The sequence below is a fragment of the Schistocerca nitens genome, chromosome 10 (genome assembly GCF_023898315.1).
Source record: "Schistocerca nitens isolate TAMUIC-IGC-003100 chromosome 10, iqSchNite1.1, whole genome shotgun sequence".
Classification (NCBI taxonomy): Eukaryota; Metazoa; Arthropoda; class Insecta; order Orthoptera; family Acrididae; genus Schistocerca; species Schistocerca nitens.
Window position 1 is genome coordinate 108,549,100 of NC_064623.1, and position 20,250 is coordinate 108,569,349.

Below are 20,250 nucleotides of genomic sequence, written 5' to 3' on the forward strand. Positions count from 1 at the left end.
CTGAAGCTCATCCAAGATCATCCTGCAGACACTTATTTAAAGAGCTAGAGATCTACACTGTAGCCTTACAATATATATATATATATATATATATATATATATATATATATATATATATATATATATATATATATATGAAATTTGTTATTAACAATCTGAACGAATTCAAAAGTAAGCAGTGTACATGGCTACAACATTAGGACAAAGGATGATCTTCTCTACTCAATGTTAAATCTAACTTTGGCTCAGAAGGGGGTAAGTTATGCTGCCACAAAAGTCTTTGGTCACTTACCTAATAGCATAAAAAGTCTGACAGATAGCCGTATAGCATTTAAAAGGAAATTAAAAGAATTTCTTAATGGCAACTCCTTCTACTCATTAAATGAATTTTTGGATATAGTGAGTGGGCGATTTCCCCAACCCCCACAAAAAAAGAGAAAAGATTAAAAATCTTAAGTATCATGTAATATTTTGTGTAATGTAATATCCTGTATAGACACCTTTTATTAACCTGACACGTTCCACATCATTACGAAGCATCGTATTCATGATCTATGGAACAAGCACTAATCTAATCTAATGGAAAATAGAGATGGAGGCAGAGTGAGGAAATGTACCTCTTGATGCAACAACCAACGGTACTACAGGAGCTGAAGAGCAAAACAGTAAAAATCCAGGTGAAGAAGGCACGAAGGGAAACCAAACATGATATGCCTCACAGGACGCTGGATGGGCGACCTGGCAGCCCTGGAGATTGAAGACACGTGGAGGAACCGAGCACAAAACAGACCGGGATGGAGGCAATCTGTGTAAGAAGCTCATGGTCGGCAGAGCCTGTGACCGCTGGATATGTACGTATGTATTTAAGTATTATATGTTTGTATGTATTGTTGAATGAAAATAAAAAAGTAAAAAATTTGCTGATTTATGATTCTCCAAGTTTTGAAATAATATGCAATGAATAACAGTTGTATCAAAAACTCTGACATGTATTTTCTTCATATTTGAGTTTCATCGTTATGTACAACCAAAAGTTCTGAAAATATAATTCCTTCTCATGTAGTAAATTTGTCACTGCTATTCTTGTACCTTTTTAAGAGAAGAATAAAATATATTTCGTTTTCTTAATATTAAGAGAGACCATACTCGTATATAGAAAAGACGTCAGTAATCCTTCTAATAACATTATTTAAAACTTCCTATGTTGCTGTAAATCTACTGGTTCTGACTGTAATTTTTGTGTCATCTTCAGAAAAACCTAATTCCTTTCGAGTAAATGGAAAATGGTTAACGTATCTGACAAATAACAGAGGAGTCCATATTCAAAGTTGAGGAACGCCATTAATAATGATGCCTCCCCATTCAGAAAAATATTGACAGTCCACAGTTGATTAGCTGTGAAGATCTTTCAGTTGTGTATAAGTCAATCCATCTCTTACCTGTACTGTAAAATGTATTAAAACACAGTTTGTTGTAACACAATTATGTGATTTACAGCCACATTTTTTTCAAAAGTTGACAGAAAATACCGACCGATGTTTTTTATTAGTTAATTCTTGATAAATGTGCTGAGTGAATTTGTATCATCAATTTAGCAACCCTTTCTAAATCTAAATTGTGATTTGCTAAGTATTTTACGAAGCACCCACTGCATGCGCTGTACAGTGGTTTGCGGCGTTCTTTAAGTTTTCCCAGATTGTTGAATATTCAATGAAGTCTCAGCACTGCGCCCAATCGTGTACATCCGAGCACGATTTGAACTGGACAACGAAAGTAACTCGCTGTTTCTCCATCAGTGTTTACGGAGGAGAAGGTGCACTTAAGTCAGTAGCATTTAAAAAGCTTTTGGAGAAATTTTTACCATACTTTCATGGTGTGGCGTCTCGCACAAGATTTCTTAGACCATCTGAATTCAATTGGTGTGAATATGTAATTCACCACGGAAACAGAAAATTATGGCTCTCTGCTATTCCTGGACGATCTGGTCAGAACGTGCAATGGTATAATACGCAGTTCACTGCGTAATATATCGATATTCACAGAGAGACAGCATCCGTCGCTTTTGAGCATGTAGCAGAGAAGATACTGTCGGAGAGAAGTAGTTGAACGCTTTTTATGCGTATTGAGTCCCTAAATCATACACAAACCTTCTTCATAATGACGTCCGTTCCAGCACAAAGAGTTTAACTACGCTCCACCAACTCTTTCGAATATTAACGCCAGAGATCCATTCAAGTCTGAAGTTGATGACTTTATTGGTTGCTGAGGTATGGAAATTTACTTAAAACTAAGTGAATGGTTGCAAATTGTCTGTAAGTAGCCAAACATAATCAGGACTTAGTCCAATCCATGTAAACACAGACATTATGGAGACACCATCAGCTTGAACAGTTCATTGTTGACAACTCGTGTCTACGTCGTCGTGAGGTCAGCGCCACACACAAACCCTACTATCAGCTTTTACCAACTGAATCGGGACTCATCTGACCAGACGACGGTTATTCTGTCGTCTAGGGTTCAACCGACAGGGTAATGAGTCCAGGTAAGGCGCTGCAGGCGATGTGGAACTGTTAGCAAAGGCACTCGCGTCGGTCGTCTGCTGCCAGACCCATTGGGGCCAGGGTTTCGGAAACTGACTGCGCAGAAACTAAGACACGTATACAAAAATACCCGTATCAGTGCCTACAGCATCTCTCCAAGTTCCGTTTCGTAATACGCACTATGATGTGGCAGCGCTATTAGGCAGGCGCGTCAGAACATGTAGACAAATCTTTAGCTCCATACTGTTTTATGGAATTAGTTCGCTCCTGCATATAGAGGCAACCCAACAAACCGAATTGCAAACCATGTTGTACTCGCACCTTTGCAGGCAGTCATGTCAGTGACTTGAAACATTTCAACGCCCGTATTGACGTTTGTCGAGTCACGAATGAAACCCATATTCAGCACCTGTAATCTGATTGAAAACTTCAGCAGAAGCTCTGTTCGCTGATATGCGTCCGTTTTCTGTAGGCCTTGCAGTTTTCGCACAGTCGTAGTTCTGAAACCCCTGAGGTACTGCCGGCCGAAGCGGCCGTGCGGTTAAAGGCGCTGCAGTCTGGAACCGCAAGACCGCTACGGCCGCAGGTTCGAATCCTGCCTCGGGCATGGATGTTTGTGATGTCCTTAAGTTAGTTAGGTTTAACTAGTTCTAAGTTCTAGGGGACTAATGACCTCAGCAGTTGAGTCCCATAGTGCTCAGAGCCATTTGAACCATTTGAACCCTGAGGTACTCGTTAACAACCCTGCGAAGTTGTTATGTTGTCAGAATGTGTGGAGAAATGAATGAAGAGTGTACATGAAAAAGTAATCCTTTATTGTTAGTAATCAAGTATATATGAATGTGTATATAATGCTGTGCAACAGATAATGGAACACGTACAGCCGGCCGCTGTAGGCGAGTGGTTCTAGGCGCTTCAGTCTGGAACCGCGCTGCTGCTACGGTCACAGGTTCGAATCCTGCCTCGGGCATGGGTGTGTGATGTCCTTAGGTTAGTTAGGTTTAAGCACTTCTAAGTCTAGGGGACTGATGACCTCAGATGTTAAGTCCCATAGCGCTCAGAGCCATTTGAACCATTTTATCACGTACACCGGCTGAATGATATTTTGTGAAACAGTCGCTATTGATACGAAGGGAGCAAATACAGAACACGGTGTTCTTACAAGAGAAACTCCCCATCGCACCCCCCCCCCCTCTCAGATTTAGAGGTAAGAGCACTCAGTGTACAGTCCGTCAAAAACTGAACACAGATCAAGCATGAAAACATGGGCAAGTTGTACTGGACAGTGAAAACAAAACAAAATAGAAACAGTGAATGGTGCAAGAAGTGCAATTTTGAGCAGACGGGAGCAGAAATAATGTCGTGGTTATGTGGTTACGGTGTTGGACTCCCATACAGACGAGCTGCGTTCAGACTCCCGATGTGCCTTTTTTTTCCGCTGTTGGCTTTATTGAAATTTGTGTCTATTTCAGTGGTGTAACGTCCGTTTGCAACAGCAAGGTATAAGGAAGATACTTATAATGTCATCTTATTCTGCATTAGTACTCTATTAGCAGCCGAAAGGAAGTGGCTTTCGAATGGGAACCCAAACGTTTGATGACAAGGCGACAAGTCAACAGAATCCTGCATTGGGAAACACGTTTGTTGTGTCATGCATGGCACTAGTTCAAATGGTTCAAATGGCTCTGAGCACTATGGGACTTAACATCTGTGGTCATAAGTCCCCTAGAACTTAGAACTACTCAAACCTAACTAACCTAAGGACATCACACACATCCATGGCCGAGGCAGGATTCGAACCTGCAACCGTAGCGGTCACGCGGTTCCAGACTGAAGCGCCTAGAACCGCACGGCCACAGCGGGCCGCATGGCACTAGTGACAGTACATGTGTCACACAATAGGAATCTGCTATCGATGCACCTAACCCTTACGATTGGTAAGTGAGTGAGGTATACCTCCTTGTCCGATATAGATGTTCATGTGAGTGTGAATGTGATCACTCGCAACGAAATGACGAAAACATAATACAGGGTGATTCAAAAAGAATACCACAACTTTAGGAATTTAAAACTCTGCAACGACAAAAGGCAGACCTAAGCACTATCTGTCGGCGAATTAAGGGAGCTATAAAGTTTCATTTAGTTGTACATTTGTTCGCTTGAGGCGCTGTTGACTAGGCGTCAGCGTCAGTTGAAGCTAAGATGGCGACCGCTCAACAGAAAGCTTTTTGTGTTATTGAGTACGGCAGAAGTGAATCGACGACAGTTGTTCAGCGTGCATTTCGAACGAAGTATGGTGTTAAACCTCCTGATAGGTGGTGTATTAAACGTTGGTATAAACAGTTTACAGAGGATGGGTGTTTGTGCAAAGGGAAAAGTTCTGGACGGCCGAGAACGAGTGATGAAAATGTAGCACGCATCCAGCAAGCATTTGTTCGCAGCCCAGGAAAATCGACTCACAGAGCTAGCAGAGAGCTGCAAATTCCACAATCAACTGTATGGAGAGTCCTACGAAAAAGGTTAGTTATGAAACCTTATCGTCTGAAATTGGTTCAAGCACTGTCTGCAGCTGATAAGATTAAAAGAATCGTCAACTACCCGAGGCGATGGATCGGCCGCCAGGCAGCCCGTGACAGAGCATCACTGGCCTCCAAGAAGCCCTGATCTTTCCCCCTGCGATTTTTTCTTATGGGGGTATGTTAAGGATATGGTGTTTCGGCCACCTCTCCCAGCCACCATTGATGATTTGAAACGAGAAATAACAGCAGCTATCCAAACTGTTACGCCTGATATGCTACAGAGAGTGTGGAACGAGTTGGAGTATCGGGTTGATATTGCTCGAGTGTCTGGAGGGGGCCATATTGAACATCTCTGAACTTGTTTTTGAGTGACAAAAAACCTTTTTAAATACTCTTTGTAATGATGTATAACAGAAGGTTATATTATGTTTCTTTCATTAAATACACATTTTTAAAGTTGTGGTATTCTTTTTGAATCACCCTGTACTTTGTTACATAATCTGCAACAAATGAACGCAACGTTTTTATAATCACACAGTTTCTGTGCTCTGTCAAAACATATGTTTTTAACGTGTTTGAAGTTGCGTTCCGTTTTGGAAGTTTTGACTCTTGCATTCCTTTGTTGTAACATAGTTCACACCCGCTTATTTGTTGTTTTCATTTCTCTGAGACGTCTATGTGATATCTCGCGTACTCTCGCTATTCATCACATTTACTTGCGACTCTAACGTATTCTTACCACATGACACACATTCTACAACAAATGCGTAGTGTGAGAGCTGCCAAGACTACAAGAAAGAGAACAAACATTTCAGTGACCAGCCGGACAGTACATAATGTTCTGAAAAAAAAAAAATTGGCAGCATGGAGTTTTGAACACGGATCGGCTCTGGGCAGCCCAAAAAGGCAGGAGCATTTACCCACGACGTCATTACTATCCCACGCTGTTTCTTATTGTCATTCTCGTTCTTCAACACTTCAAAAAATGGCTCTGAGCACTATGGGACTTAACATCTGTGGTCATCAGTCCGCTAGAACTTAGAACTACTTAAACCTAACTAACCTAATGACATCACACACATCCATGCCCGAGGCAGGATTCGAACCTGCGACCGTAGCGGTCACGCGGTTCCAGACTGAAGCGCCTAGAAACGCACGGCCACACCGGCCGGCTGCAACCCTTCACTGTTTCTGTTCTTTTTCATAGTTCAGTATACCTTCTTCCTGTTTCCATGCTTGATCTGTGTTCAGTTTTTGATGCACTATCCACTGCGCCATCTTACCACTAACAAGGGGAGGCCACGACGTTTGGAACGCGGATTTACTTGAAACTTCGTACACTCGTAGTACTCCGTGAGGACAACAAAATGTGTAAGCAGTAGCGCGTACTTCTCAAGCGTTATTGAGAAAATTGCAAGATAATTTCGATCGTCAAATATATACCTGTGCGTGGCCATTTTTACATGAAGCGGCGCCAGGCGAGTGGGTAGCGTTCAAGCCCCGTAATCGCTGGATCGAGTCCCGTTCGTCAGTTTTTTTTATTTCTTACACAGTCATTTTCTTTACTATTTATTTTAAAATTGATATAATGAGAAAAATACGTGTAATCGGATAAAATTTTATTAAATTTACAATGTTATTTGGCAGTCTACAAATTTTTATTATCACAAATATTATAATATTCCTAACTATCGACTAGTAAACGAGCAAACGCATAAAGTGATACTGAAAATGAATGCTTGTCCGTGTCTTCAAAACTGTTCATATTTAATCGAAAAAGAACGAAAAATTGTTTCTCGTGAAGACGCTATTAAAATACACTCGATACTGCGTGATCAATTATCAGGGCCTATATTTGAGGAAATGCTGCGTTATGCATGGTTTGCTTCCAAATTATCGGCCGAAAGAGAGGTTTTTGAAGATGTGAACGAGGTTTGTTTTTCCACGAAAAACCTCAAAAGACCTTGCGTATTCGGAAACAGCATTTATTCAATGCAGCTGGTGCCGTTTAACTTTATGTTTTCCATGTTTTTACGAAAAATACGATCCTGCCATTGTACTCGTAATGTCGAAAGCTACGATTAATTGTACATCTTTCGAAAGCCGTCTGTGCCGGTCAAAACTTGGAGGTAACAAACAGTGTCGGGCTCCTTCCAGGTATAAGGGATTTCTCAAATCACGGATAAACATACATTTTCAGTATCACTTTATGCGTTTGGTCGTTTACTAGTCGATAGTTACGAATATTATATTATTTGTGACAATAAAAATTTGGAGACTGCCAAATAACATTGTAAATTTAACAAACGTTCGTCCGATTACACGTATTTTTCCAATTGTATCAATTGTAATTTAAATAGTAAAGAAAATGACTGTGTTAAAAATAACAATCAAACTACGAACGGGACTTGATCAAGCGATTACGGGGCTTGAACGCTACCCACTCGGCTGCCGCCGCATTCTGGTAAAAACGGGCACGGCTAGGTATACTGGGTGATCAAAAAGTCAGTATAAATTTGAAAACTGAATAAATCACGGAATAATGTAGATAGAGAGGTACAAATTGACACATATGCTTGGAATGACATGGGTTTTATTAGAACCAAAAAAATACAAACGTTCAAAAAATGTCCGACAGAGGCGCTTCATCTGATCAGAATAGCAATAATTAGCATAACAAAGTAAGACAACGCAGAGATGGTGTTCTTTACAGGAAATGCTCAATATGTCCACCATCACTCCTCAACAATAGCTGTAGTCGAGGAATAATGTTGTGAACAGCACTGTAAAGCATGTCCGGAGTTATGGTGAGGCATTGCCGTCGGATGTTGTTTTTCAGCATCCCTAGAGATGTCGGTCGATCACGATACACTTGCGACTTCAGGTAACCCCAAAGCCAATAATTGCACGGACTGAGGTCTGGGGACCTGGAAGGCCAAGCATGACAAAAGTGGCGGCTGAGCACACGATCATCACCAAACGACGCGCGCAAGAGATCTTTCAAGCGTCAAGCAATACTTTGTTTGTTTGTTTTGTTCTAATAAAACCCCATCTCATTCCAAGCATGTGTATTAATTTTTACCTCTTATCTACATTATTCCGTGGTTTATTAAGTTTTCAAATCTGACTTTTTGATCACCCGGTATATTTGACGATCGAAAGTATCTTGCGATTTTCTCAATAACGCTTATTGAGAAAATTGCGCGTTCCAAACGTCGTGGCCTCTCCCTGTTAATCTGGGGGTGATGCGATGGGGCGTTTTCCTTGCCAGTATCGCTCGACCAATGTACGAAAGAGATTTGTATAAGTATCTCGTGCCTACACAGAGACGCAACGGCGTGTGCGGACAGACTCACCCTTGTAGTAGTAGTGCTGGAACTTCTTGGGCTCCTGCTGGAAGAGTCCGCGGGCGTACTGCTGGTAGTAGCTCTGCAGCTGCGGGTTGAGGCCGAATCCGCCTAGGGCGTTGCCGCCGCCGCCGTACGACAGCTGGCCCTCGATGGTGCGCTTGTCTTTGCTGGAGTCGTCGCTCTTCACCTGTCAACAGAGACCCCAGTCACCACACAGCATTTGTGCTTCCCTGTTGGTACTAAGCCGTGGTGTCATACTTTACTTCGGTTTGGTCTTGTCTTGCGGCACCGGTTCCAGTTTACTATCTATGTTAAAAAATGACGAAATTCCTCCAGCTGTATTAAGGTGTTGGTTTTATTGGCGACTAGTTTCGATGTTGTTACAACATCATCTTCAGGCCCATACTTGTTGACAGCAACTGTATGTGTGTAACACTAGTAGTCAGTGGTGAGACAGGCGTGTTCCATCACACGCCTATCTCACGACTGACTACTAGTGTTAGACAAATACAGTTGCCGTCAACAAGTATTGGCCTGAAGATGATGATGTAACAACATCGAAACTAGTCGCCAATAAAACCAACACCTTAATAGAGGTGTTGGAATTTCGTCATTTTTTAACATATATTGTACTAGAATGAGATTTTCACTCTGTAGCGGAGTGTGCGCTGATATGAAACTTCCTGACGGATTAAAACTGTGTGCCCGACCGAGACTCGAACTCGGGACCTTTGCCTTTCGCGGGCAAGTGCGCTACCAACCCAAGCACGAGTCACGCCCCGTCCTCACAGCTTTACTGCTGCCAGTACCTCGTCTCCTACCTTCCAAACTTCACAGAGGCTCTTCTGCGAACCTTGCGGAACTAGCACTCCTGAAAGAAAGGATATTGCGGAGACATGGCTTAGCCACAACCTGGGGGATGTTTCCAGAATGAGATTTTCACTCTGGAAGGTAGGAGACGAGATACTGGCAGAAGTAAAGCTGTGAGGACGGGGCGTGAGTCGTGCTTGGGTAGCTCAGATGGTAGAGCATTTGTCCGCGAAAGGCAAAGGTTCCGAGTTGGAGTCTCGGTCCGGCACACAGTTTCCATTTACTATCTGTTTATTTTCTGTCTTTGGTCGAAGTCGGCCTAGGAGGAAGTGCTGGCGGCATGTCTCTGGGAGGGAGAGACAGTTGGTCTTAAACACCGGAGTTGCACGTTAGAGCAGAGTTATTTGTATCATCGGGTCGCTATGTGAGAGCTATGTTGGGCTGTTTGAGCCAAGTTGGTCAGCGAAAGCCGCATCCGACCGACACAGGAAATTGGTTGTTGGACTTTGGCTGTGTGGGGCGTTTAGGTCGGTTGGTGGGGCTTGGCTTCCTCGTGTCCGCCAGCTAGTGGGGCCTCCGGCTGTGGAGAGGGGCTACTTCGGGGTCTTCCGATCGTTGGTTAGTGACACCGCAGTTCATCGGGTTCTACGGACAGCCGCTTCACGTTGCTCGCAGCCTGGTTCATCTGCTTCACCCTGGACCGATCTGCCCGACAGGTCATCCGACTGTTTGTTTAAAAAATTACCATCTCAAGCCACGTCTTGCATCCATGCATCGCCGACACCTTACTCAAGATGAGTATTAAGTGTGGCTTCGTTTCACTACAGTACACTACTTTGTAATCATATTAGTCCAAACTGTGGCCTTAAGATTTAAACTGCAAATTACATCTGAACTTTTCCTGTTAGTATTGTTAAAAAAATCATGTTATATTCCTCCAAACTGTGGAATCATAAATTGCAAATTTCACCTGAACTTTTACACATCTGCCTCTTTTTTTTATTACAATTCTTTTAAAATGTGGCCTTAAGATTTAAATTTCAGTATTTATTTCTTTGTTGTTAAGTTAAATTTTAAGTTATCAATACATTGTTATTTGCACGAAATAATAACGATTTGAGGGCCTCGTCCTTCCCATTTTCCTTAACTCCCGATTGTCCGGTTCAGGTACAGCTTCAATTGCTGCGACGGTGTGTCAAACGAAATATCGACAACAGTGTAATAAGTAGCTAGGAAAATGGTGCTGGTGTCACGAAGGGCAAACTGGATACAATTGTGATAATTTTGATTTTACATCCGTAGTGTCACCTCTATGTCGACTGGGTGCAATAAAGATGGCAATTATCTTAGTGTGTCTTCATATCAATACCGAAAATTTATTCCTAGACACAACAGTTATTTCACAGGAGCAATTCTAGATAAAGTATTCTTTTATCACATCCGACCCCCATGACAGAGTCGGTTGTGACAGAGGTTGGTGTCGTTAGTGACATACATAAAAAATACTCAGATATGGGTTTAACTCAACGGTAACTGTATACGAGGGGTATTCGGAAAGAATGGCCCGTTCTGGCGCAAAATGGAAACCACTGTGAAAATCCGATGGAACTTTGGACAGATGTATTGAGCAGTGTCTTTAGTGTGCCTGTCAATCACTTCACGTCGCTCTTTTCAGTTCAGAGCGCCAAGTGATCACCCAGAAATGCCTAGAACAACAGTGTCTCCCGCCAAGTATGTGGATCTTGTGAGAAATTACCCCTGAATCTATGCAGCCCACATAACATACATGTCATGCGTTTCTTTCTCCAAGATAATTTTCAGCCGCATTCTGCATGGGCAATGAAGACGCTCTTGCAGGGTTTTCGATGGGAAATGTTCGATCACCCACAATACAGTCCTTAATTGGCTGCCTCCGTTGTTCATCTCTCCTCAGATCAAACGCTGGCTACATGGACAACACTTTGGCACAAACAATGAAAGGCAGACCACTGCAGAGAATTGGCGGAAGGCACAGGCGGCTGCTTTATATGACGACGGTACTGGAAAGTTTTTACAACGCCACGACAAAAGTCTAAGTCGAAGCCGGAACTATTTAAGGGGGGTAGGACGTCAAATGGACCGACTTGGACAGGAGAGGCATCACACAACATTTTAATTTCCAGTGTCTATACCTTTACAAATAAGTTCATAAAACTGTGTCAGCATCACCAGGAAGGATTCAGGATTCACACTCATTGCAGTGGCAGTTCGAAAACATAACAAAATAATTTTTTTTACGTGCGAAATTTCATCATTTTTTCACTTACTAATGGCTGCAGTTGTTGCTATAGGTACACTTTTCTTCATAAGTTAGAGAGATTCTTCGATGAATTTTGCACAGCATACATACCATAATTACAGGTGTATGAAACTCTAGAATTTATTTAATTTATGAAAAAACGAATGAGCTGTTGTATTTTAAACTTCATGTTTAGAAAAAACACAAATTTTGTCGTTAATTACCTCAATTTTTACCACAGTTTTTAATATATTTGGAAAATTCTAGAGTTTCATACATCTTTAAGTATGGTTTGTATGCTGTGCAAAATTCATAGAAGAATCTCTCTTACTTATGAAGAAAAGTGTACCTATAGCAACAAGTACTGACATTAGTAAGTGAAAAAAATGATGAAATTTCACATGTAACAAAAATCATTTCGTTATGTTTTCGAACTTGCACTGCGATGAGTGTGAATTCTGAATACCTCCTGCTCATGCTGACAAAGTTTTATGAATTTATTTGTAAAAGTATAGACAGTGGAAATTAAAATGTCCTGTGGTGCCTCTCCTGCTCCAAGTCGGCCCGTTTGACGTCCTACCCCCTTAAGATGTAACTACAAGGTGAAACTAATTTTCACTGTGGTTTCCACTTCGTGACCTATCGAATAGCCCTCATATTTATTGCTAAGGCACTTTTGGTAACGTATTTTTAAATACCTTGTAACAGTCTTCAGCATTAAAATGAGTCAAAAACACTTCTTTTAAAACTCAGTTTTACAAATTATCGATATAATCAATAACAAATAGGAAAAAATACACTATGTGATCAAAAGTATCAGGACACCCCCAAAAACATATGTTTTTCATATTAGGTGTACCGTGCTGCCACCTACTGCCAGGTACTCCATATCAGCGACCTCAATAGTCATTATACACCTTGAGAGAGAAGAATGGGGCGCTCCGCAGAACTGACGGATTTCGAACGTCGTCAGGTGATTGGGTGTCACTTGTGTCATACATCTGTACGCGAGATTTCACACTCCTAAACATTCTTAGGTTAACTCTTTCCGACGTGACAGTAAAATTGTAAAGTGAAGGGACATGTACAACACAAAAGCGTACAGGCCGACCACGTCTGTTGACTGACAGTTGAAGGGGGTAGTAATGTGTAATAGGCAGACATCTATCCAGACAATCGCACAGGAATTCCAAACCGCTGCAAGTACTATGACAGTGAGGCGGGAGGTGAGAAAACTTGCATTTTATGGTCAAGGGGCTGCTCATAAGCCACTCATCACGCCGGCAAATGCCAAACGACTATCGCTCGATGTAAGGAGCGTGAACATTGGACGATTGAACAGTGGAAAAACGTTGTGTGGAGTGACGGATCACGGTACACAATATTACGATCCGATGGCAGGGTATCGGCATGGTGAATGCCCGGTGAACATCTGCCAGTGTGTGTAGTGCCAATAGTAAAATTCGGAGGCGGTGGTGTTATGGTGTGGTCGTGTTCTTCATGGAGGGGGCTTGCACCCCTGTTGTTTTGCGTGCCACTATCACAGCACAGGCCTAAATTGATATTTTAACCACCTTCTTGCTTCCCACTGTTGAAGAGCTATTCGGGGATGGCGACTGCATCCTTCAACACGATCGTGCACCTGTTCATAATCAACGGCCTGTGGCGGAGTGGTTACACGACAATAACATCGCTGTAATGGACTGGCCTGTACAGAGTCCTGACCTGAATCCTATAGAAGATCTTCGGGATGGTTTGGGACGCCGACGTCGTGCCAGGCCTCACAGACCGACATCGATACCTATCCTCAGAGCAGCACTCCGTGAAGATTGGGCTGCCATTCCCTAAGAAACATTTGAGCATCTGATGTTTAAAGCTTTCCCGGCGTACTGATTGTTCCATAAAAACACGGGAGAACTGCCGGATATCAGTAACTTCCTGCCACGATATTTCGGCGCAGAGTCTTCTGGCCAGAGTCTTCTGGCCAGAAGACTCTGCGCCGAAATATCGTGGCAGGAAGTTACTGATATCCGGCAGTTCTCCCGTGATTTTATTTGAGCATCTGATTGAACGTATGCCTGCGAGAGTGGAAACTGTCATCAAGGCTACGGGCTGGCCAACACCAGATTGAATTCCAGCATTACCGATGGAGGGCGTCACGAACCTTTAAGTCATTTTCAGCCAGGGGTCCGGATACTTTTGATCACATAGTGTATCTGCACATTATAACTCACTCAAGATCAAACACGAACTGATTACAGGTGCCAGTCCATAACGTTCCAAAATAACGTCTTTGTAGAAAATAAGAATTTGACACAACAGATACCGAAAATGATGTCAGTTTCTCTGCTTTACAAGCTCAAACAATTCAGGGTGATCAAGTATGCAGTCAGACTCATCTCCGTTATGGCAAATATAGTAGCGACCGCCATCTGGGAACAGTTGAGAGGACACATCCTGAGGGAACAAGCAATTGTCAGTATAGTAATGGATGGAAGCGTGGGGCTAAAAATTGTAGAGGGAGACCAAGGTAGATAAGGAGAGAAGAAGACACTTTCAGAGAACAGGCTAGCATGGAGACCTGTATCAAACATCAGACTGAGACAACAACAACAAAAAACGTGGAACTATTTCCAGTAGAACACTTTGAGCGGCGGACCAACAAATAAAATTCTCCATCGGAAATAACGGTGAAGATTGTGCTAAAGGAAAGGAGTATTAATTTAGTGGAAACGACCATAGGTCTGATACACTCACACCTTGGATGTGGTTCCTTAGAGGGTTTTCATCTGTCATTTAGGTAAATGATGAACTGGTGTCCAATCTCCTCCTCAGAAATTACGATGCATAAACAGTAAAAAAAAACGGTAATACACACGAAAATATTTAGACGATTCTAAGACGGATTGCTTACATTGCTTGCGTTCCTCAGGTTACTAATGGGCATGCTGCCTCCGTACTAATGGGCATGCTGCCTCCGTACAACTGGTAGATATAGGAAAGAGAGACTAATTTACAGAAGTACGGCAGAGCTCAGCATGTAGATTGATTCGGGTCGGATTGTTTTGGGGGAAGAGACCAACCAGCGACGTCATCGGTCTCATCGGATTACGGAAGGACGGGGAGGGAAGTCGGCCGTGCCCTTTCGCAGGAACTGTGGTGTCACTGCCAGACACCACACTTGCTAGGTGGTAGCTTAAATCGGCCGCGGTCCATTAGTACATGTCGGACCCGCGTGTCGCCACTGTGTGATCGCAGACCGAGCGCCACCACACGGCAGGTCTCGAGAGACGTACGAGAACTCGCCCCAGTTGTACGGCGACGTTGCTAGCGACTATACTGACGAAGCCTTTGCTCTCATTTGCCGAAAGACAGAATAGCCTTCAGCTAAGTTAATGGCTACGACTTAGCAAGGCGCAAATTGTCACAGTGCATGTATCTTACGAGCTCATTTGTATAGTCAAGAGAGATGTACCAAAGGAAGCATTAAAAGTTAAGTATATTCCAAAACTACGTATTTTCTTTATAGCAGTCATAACTTATCCTGTTCCAGACTTGACGCCAGTCGGCGTGTGTGTACGCGTGCCTTTCGGCTTCCTCCTCAGTGTGGCGTGACTAGCTTGTTACGCCACAACAGGAACCATCCCAGCATTTGCCTGGAGCGAATTAGGAAAATCACGGAAAACCTAAACCAGGATCGCCGGACGCGAATGCGAGTCCAGTGTGCTAACCACTGCGCCACCTCGCTCGGTGGAACGATTCTGAGAAATTACTCGTGTCAGTGTAATCGTCTTACCAAAGGCAGAATTACGCCGTAAGACAGAAACATATTTTGAGGATAGATTTTAACATGTCATCGTTACACTTGTGAAGCTGAGTGAACGTCTATGGCGAGCGACAGTTGAGAATGTCGCATATCTCTATGTGGCCGCAAGGTTTTCCACAACGTTTCACAGTTCACACCTTTAGTGGCAGAGGCGAAAGTGCAAACAAGCTGGGAACATCTTTCAAATCCCTCGTAACATGCCGCTTCCGCACCTGTCGCACGTAAGCAGCAGACGTGATGTAATGCCATGAGAGCTGAGTTACTGATGTAGGAGCTCCACCTGTGCCTCTGAGATCAGATCTGTCCTCCGAACATAGCTTTTCATGAATAGTGTCCAGGTTTCATGGTTTCTATTGTGAATTGCTTGCTACGTCGTCTTACTTGTTACTTCTGGGATAATAATTTCCTGCAGCTCAACGGCGTGGTGCAAGCCCTTCAATTGCACGCCTGCTCTTCGATTAGCTCGTCCATGAACTATTAAGTTACTAGAATTAGAATCTCTCTCTCTCTCTCTCTCTCTGTCTCTCTCCGTCCAACAAGTTTCCGTGCTGAATTTGTGCCTGGTGTAGAAGCGGTGTCAGCGCGGTACTACGGTGGCAGTTTGAACTAACCATTCCAAACAACAAATGTGAATTCGACCACTCAGTTGCGGGCAGGCTGTGTTAAGTAATAGACATGCGGCCGTAGTGTGTCAACGTTGTTACATCACAAATTCCAGTGGAGTAATATCTGTAAACGGAGCATTCAAGGCAGTCTTCAGAATGTGTTAAAGAATTGAGAAGTGTGTGCTAAGTCTCCTGGGCAAAAACAACGACTCGTGACGCATGTCTCAAATCGACTGAAATGCAAAACGTCGAGCACTCTTTTTGTGGAAAAAATCATCGCACATGATAAGATTTGGGGGGGGGGGGGTTTCTACCACAATTGTTCAGCAGAGTGCGCCTGTTGAGATGCTATTTTTCAGGTTGGTTGGTTTGAGGGAAGGAGACCAGACAGCGAGGTCATCGGTCTCATCGGATTAGGGAAGGACGGGGAAGGAAGTCGGCCGTGCCCTTTGAAAGGAACCATCCCGGCATTTGCCTGGAGCGATTTAGGGAAATCACGGAAAACCTAAATCAGGATGGCCGGACGCGGGATTGAACCGTCGTCCTCCCGAATGCGAGTCCAGTGTCTAACCACTGCGCCACCTCGCCCGGTATATAAGATTTGGTCTTACCAATACTATCCTGCGATAAAGGGACAAAGTGCATAAAGTCACACGAAGGGTCAAGACTTTGATGACATGACCGGCATTGAAGCCAATGTGACAAGTGAGTAGAACAACTTCCCAGAGAAGGACGTTCCTGACAGAATCACGTGGATGTGTGAGCGTTCTGCGCGTTATACTCAAGTGAGAGGGGACTACGTAGAGCACCTGAAGCATTAAAACTACCAGCCTAACTTTTCTCTATCTTTAATAAACCCTGCCTCGTAGCTTTTTTCGTTCTGACGGGGCACCCCAGTCTCTGCCTCCTCTTACAGTTTTTACCTCCTACAGCTCCCTCTAGTGGGATGGAAATTTTTCCCCGATGTCTTTATACATTTCCTATCATCCTGTCTCTTCTTCTTGTCAGTGTTTCCCACATATTCCTATTCTCGCATATTCGACAGGAAACATAATTTCTTATCATCCTTGTGTGGCATTACAACCAAAACCGAATTTCATCTTTTCCAGTATTCACACTGTCCATCATTCTCTACCACACAGTGCTATGCTTCAAAAAAAAAAATTTTTTTAAATATTCCTGCTTCAACTCCTATAGTTTTATGAATTTCCGATAGGTGGGGGCGCAGTATGTAGCATTCAAACTGCCGTCTGTAACAGAGGTGCGTTTCAAGGAGAGACTCGTCATTGAGTTTTGGTTCAAATGGCTCTGAGCGCTATGCGACTTAACTTCTGAGGTCATCAGTCGCCTAGAACTTAGAACTACTTAAACCTAACTAACCTAAGGACATCACACACATCCACGCCCGAGGCAGGATTCGAACCTGCGACCGTAGCGGTCGCTCGGTTCCAGACTGTAGCGCCCAGAACCGCACGGCCACTCCGGCCGGCCATTGAGTTTTCTTTTTTGGTCTTTGGCGGGAAACTAGAGCATCGCAGATGTTCGTAGGCGCTTACAGAATGTCTACGGAGATCTGGCAGTGAAGAAAAGCACGATAAGTCGTTGGGCGAGGCGTGTGTCCTCACCGCAACAAGGTCCCGCAGTCCTGTACATTCTCTCGCGTGCAAGCCCGCCGCACACAGCCGTGACTCACTGTTGGAACGTGCGGACACTCTCATTGGAAGTGATCGACTGATGACAATAAAACACCTGGTAGCTGAAGTGAACGTTTCTGTTATTAGTGTTGACACACTCGTCCATCACTTGGAGTACTCTAAGGAGTGTTGAAAGGTGGCTACACTGAGCCACAGCGCCAGAGATTACGCCAAAGAGTATTATTCAGCCGCCTCCACTGGCAGTTCTTGTCGAGAATTCGTGGTGGAGAGTTCTTATCGAGAAGTCGTGGTGGAGAGTGCTTGTTGAGATGTAGCAGTGGTGAGTCGTTGTTGAGAGGTTCCCACGGAGAGTGCTTGTTCAGATGTTATCATATTGTTTTGATGGGCTAGACACCAGATGTTGTTGGATTAGGGATGCTGTAATGTGCTTTTCGTCAATATACATGAAGGTAAAAAAATTCCTTTTTTTTGTATTATTTCAATGTCTTGAACAATAATGCCTATTGGTTACAGGTTCACTCAACAAAGCATCTAGCTCGTGTTCTTGTATTAGACTGTATTTCTGGTTTCTATGTGCAATTATAGTATTTCTGGTTTTTTTTAATTACTTCAGTATAAATGATGTTTAAAATATCTGGTCTTATTGAGGAAGAACCGTGCCAGATGTGTACGTTGAATCACACTTCCACACACAGAACAGTTACATTTGTGCTTCCTTGTTTCGCAGCTTTTATAGTTGCTGGGGACTTAATTAATTAATTGTGTTAACGGAAGTTTTCTTTCATTCGTTGTTGTTATTCTATGCAGTCAGATTGCGTACTATACCAGACAGGGCCAAACGGTTACGAGACTGCGTAATCGGACAGACAGCGACTAAAATTATAAAGTATTTGCATTCATAATTTAACTAAGCCCCCATGCAGTGTGCCGAGATCTCGCACATTCCGACTTCCATTTGTTTGGCCCAAACAAGGATTCACTCGGCTGAAAGCAGTACGTGGATGATGGGGAGGTTATTGAGGCAGCAAGAAGTTGGCCCTGACTTTGACCAGCAGAGTGGTACCATGCCGGCATATCTGCCTTCCCAGTAAGGTGGCGTAAGGATGTCGCATTCAATGGAGATTATGTTGAAAAATAGGGTTTTATAGCCGAAACAGTGGGGAATAATATGGTGGTGTATTGCAATCCTGAATAAAATCAAGGCAGAAAAAAGTGTTGCATTACTTACTGAATGCCACTAATGCATTCTCAGGCAATTTCTTTCTCAAACTACACAGAGTACGCGAAAGAACTTGCCCCCCTTCTAACAGCCGTGTATCGCAAGTCTAGAGGAACGGAAGGTTCCAAATGATTGGAAAAGAGCACAGGTAGTCCCAGTCTTCAAGAAGGGTCGTCGAGCAGATGCGCAAAGCTATAGACCTATATCTCTGACGTCGATCTGTTGTAGAATTTTAGAACATGTTTTTTGCTCGCGTATCATGTCGTTTTTGGAAGCCCAGAATCTACTCTGTAGGAATCAACATGGATTCCGGAAACAGCGATCGTGTGAGACCCAACTCGCTTTATTTGTTCATGAGACCCAGAAAATATTGGATACAGGCTCCCAGGTAGATGCTATTTTCCTTGACTTCCGGAAGGCGTTCGATACAGTTCCGCACTGTCGCCTGATAAACAAAGTAAGAGCCTACGGAATATCAGACCAGCTGTGTGGCTGGATTGAAGAGTTTTTAGCAAACAGAACACAGCATGTTGTTATCAATGGAGAGCGTCTACAGACGTTAAAGTAACCTCTGGCGTGCCACAGGGGAGTGTTATGGGACCATTGCTTTTCACAATATATATAAATGACCTAGTAGATAGTGTCGTAAGTTCCATGCGGGTCTTAGCGGATGATGCTGTAGTATACGGAGAAGTTGCAGCATTAGAAAATTGTAGCGAAATGCAGGAAGATCTGCAGCGGATAGGCACTTGGTGCAGGGAGTGGCAACTGACCCTTAAAATAGACAAATGTAAGGTATTGTGAATACATAGAAAGAAGGATCCTTTATTGTATGATTATATGATAGCGGAACAAACACTGGTAGCAGTTACTTCTGTAAAATATCTGGGAGTATGCGTGCGGAACGATTTGAAGTGGAATGATCACATAAAATTAATTGTTGGTAAGGCGGGTGCCAGGTTGAGATTCATTGGGAGAGTCCTTAGAAAATGTAGTCCATCAACAAAGGAGGTGGCTTACAAAACACTCGTTCGACCTATACTTGACTATTGCACATCAGTGTGGGATCCGTACCAGATCGGGTTGACGGAGGAGATAGAGAAGATCCAAAGAAGAGCGGGGCGTTTCGTCACAGCGTTATTTGGTAATCGTGATAGCGTTACGGACATGTTTAGCAAACTCAAGTGGCAGACTCTGCAAGAGAGGCGCTCTGCATCGCGGTGTAGCTTGGTGTCCAGGTTTCGAGAGGGTACGTTTCTGGATGAGGTATCGCATATATTGCTTCCCCCTACTTATACCTCCCGAGGAGATCACGAATGTAAAATTAGAGAGATTCGAGCGCGTACGGAGGCCTTCCGGCAGTCGTTCTTCCCGCGAACCATACGCGACTGCAACAGAAAAGGGAGGTAATGACAGTGGCACGTAAAGTGCCCTCCGCCACACACCGT

The 20,250-nt window shown here is 43.5% G+C and overlaps 1 protein-coding gene across 2 annotated transcripts in view; it reads right to left on the minus strand.

Annotated features, from left to right (window-relative positions):
* Window positions 1-20,250, minus strand: part of LOC126210260 (ras-interacting protein RIP3-like) — a 64,183-nt gene that overhangs the window by 17,140 nt on the left and 26,793 nt on the right. For both annotated transcript variants that reach the window (XM_049939450.1, XM_049939449.1), the window contains exon 3: window positions 8,416-8,596. In XM_049939450.1, the coding sequence (XP_049795407.1) occupies window positions 8,416-8,596 (181 nt within the window). The remainder of the gene's footprint in view (window positions 1-8,415; window positions 8,597-20,250) is intronic.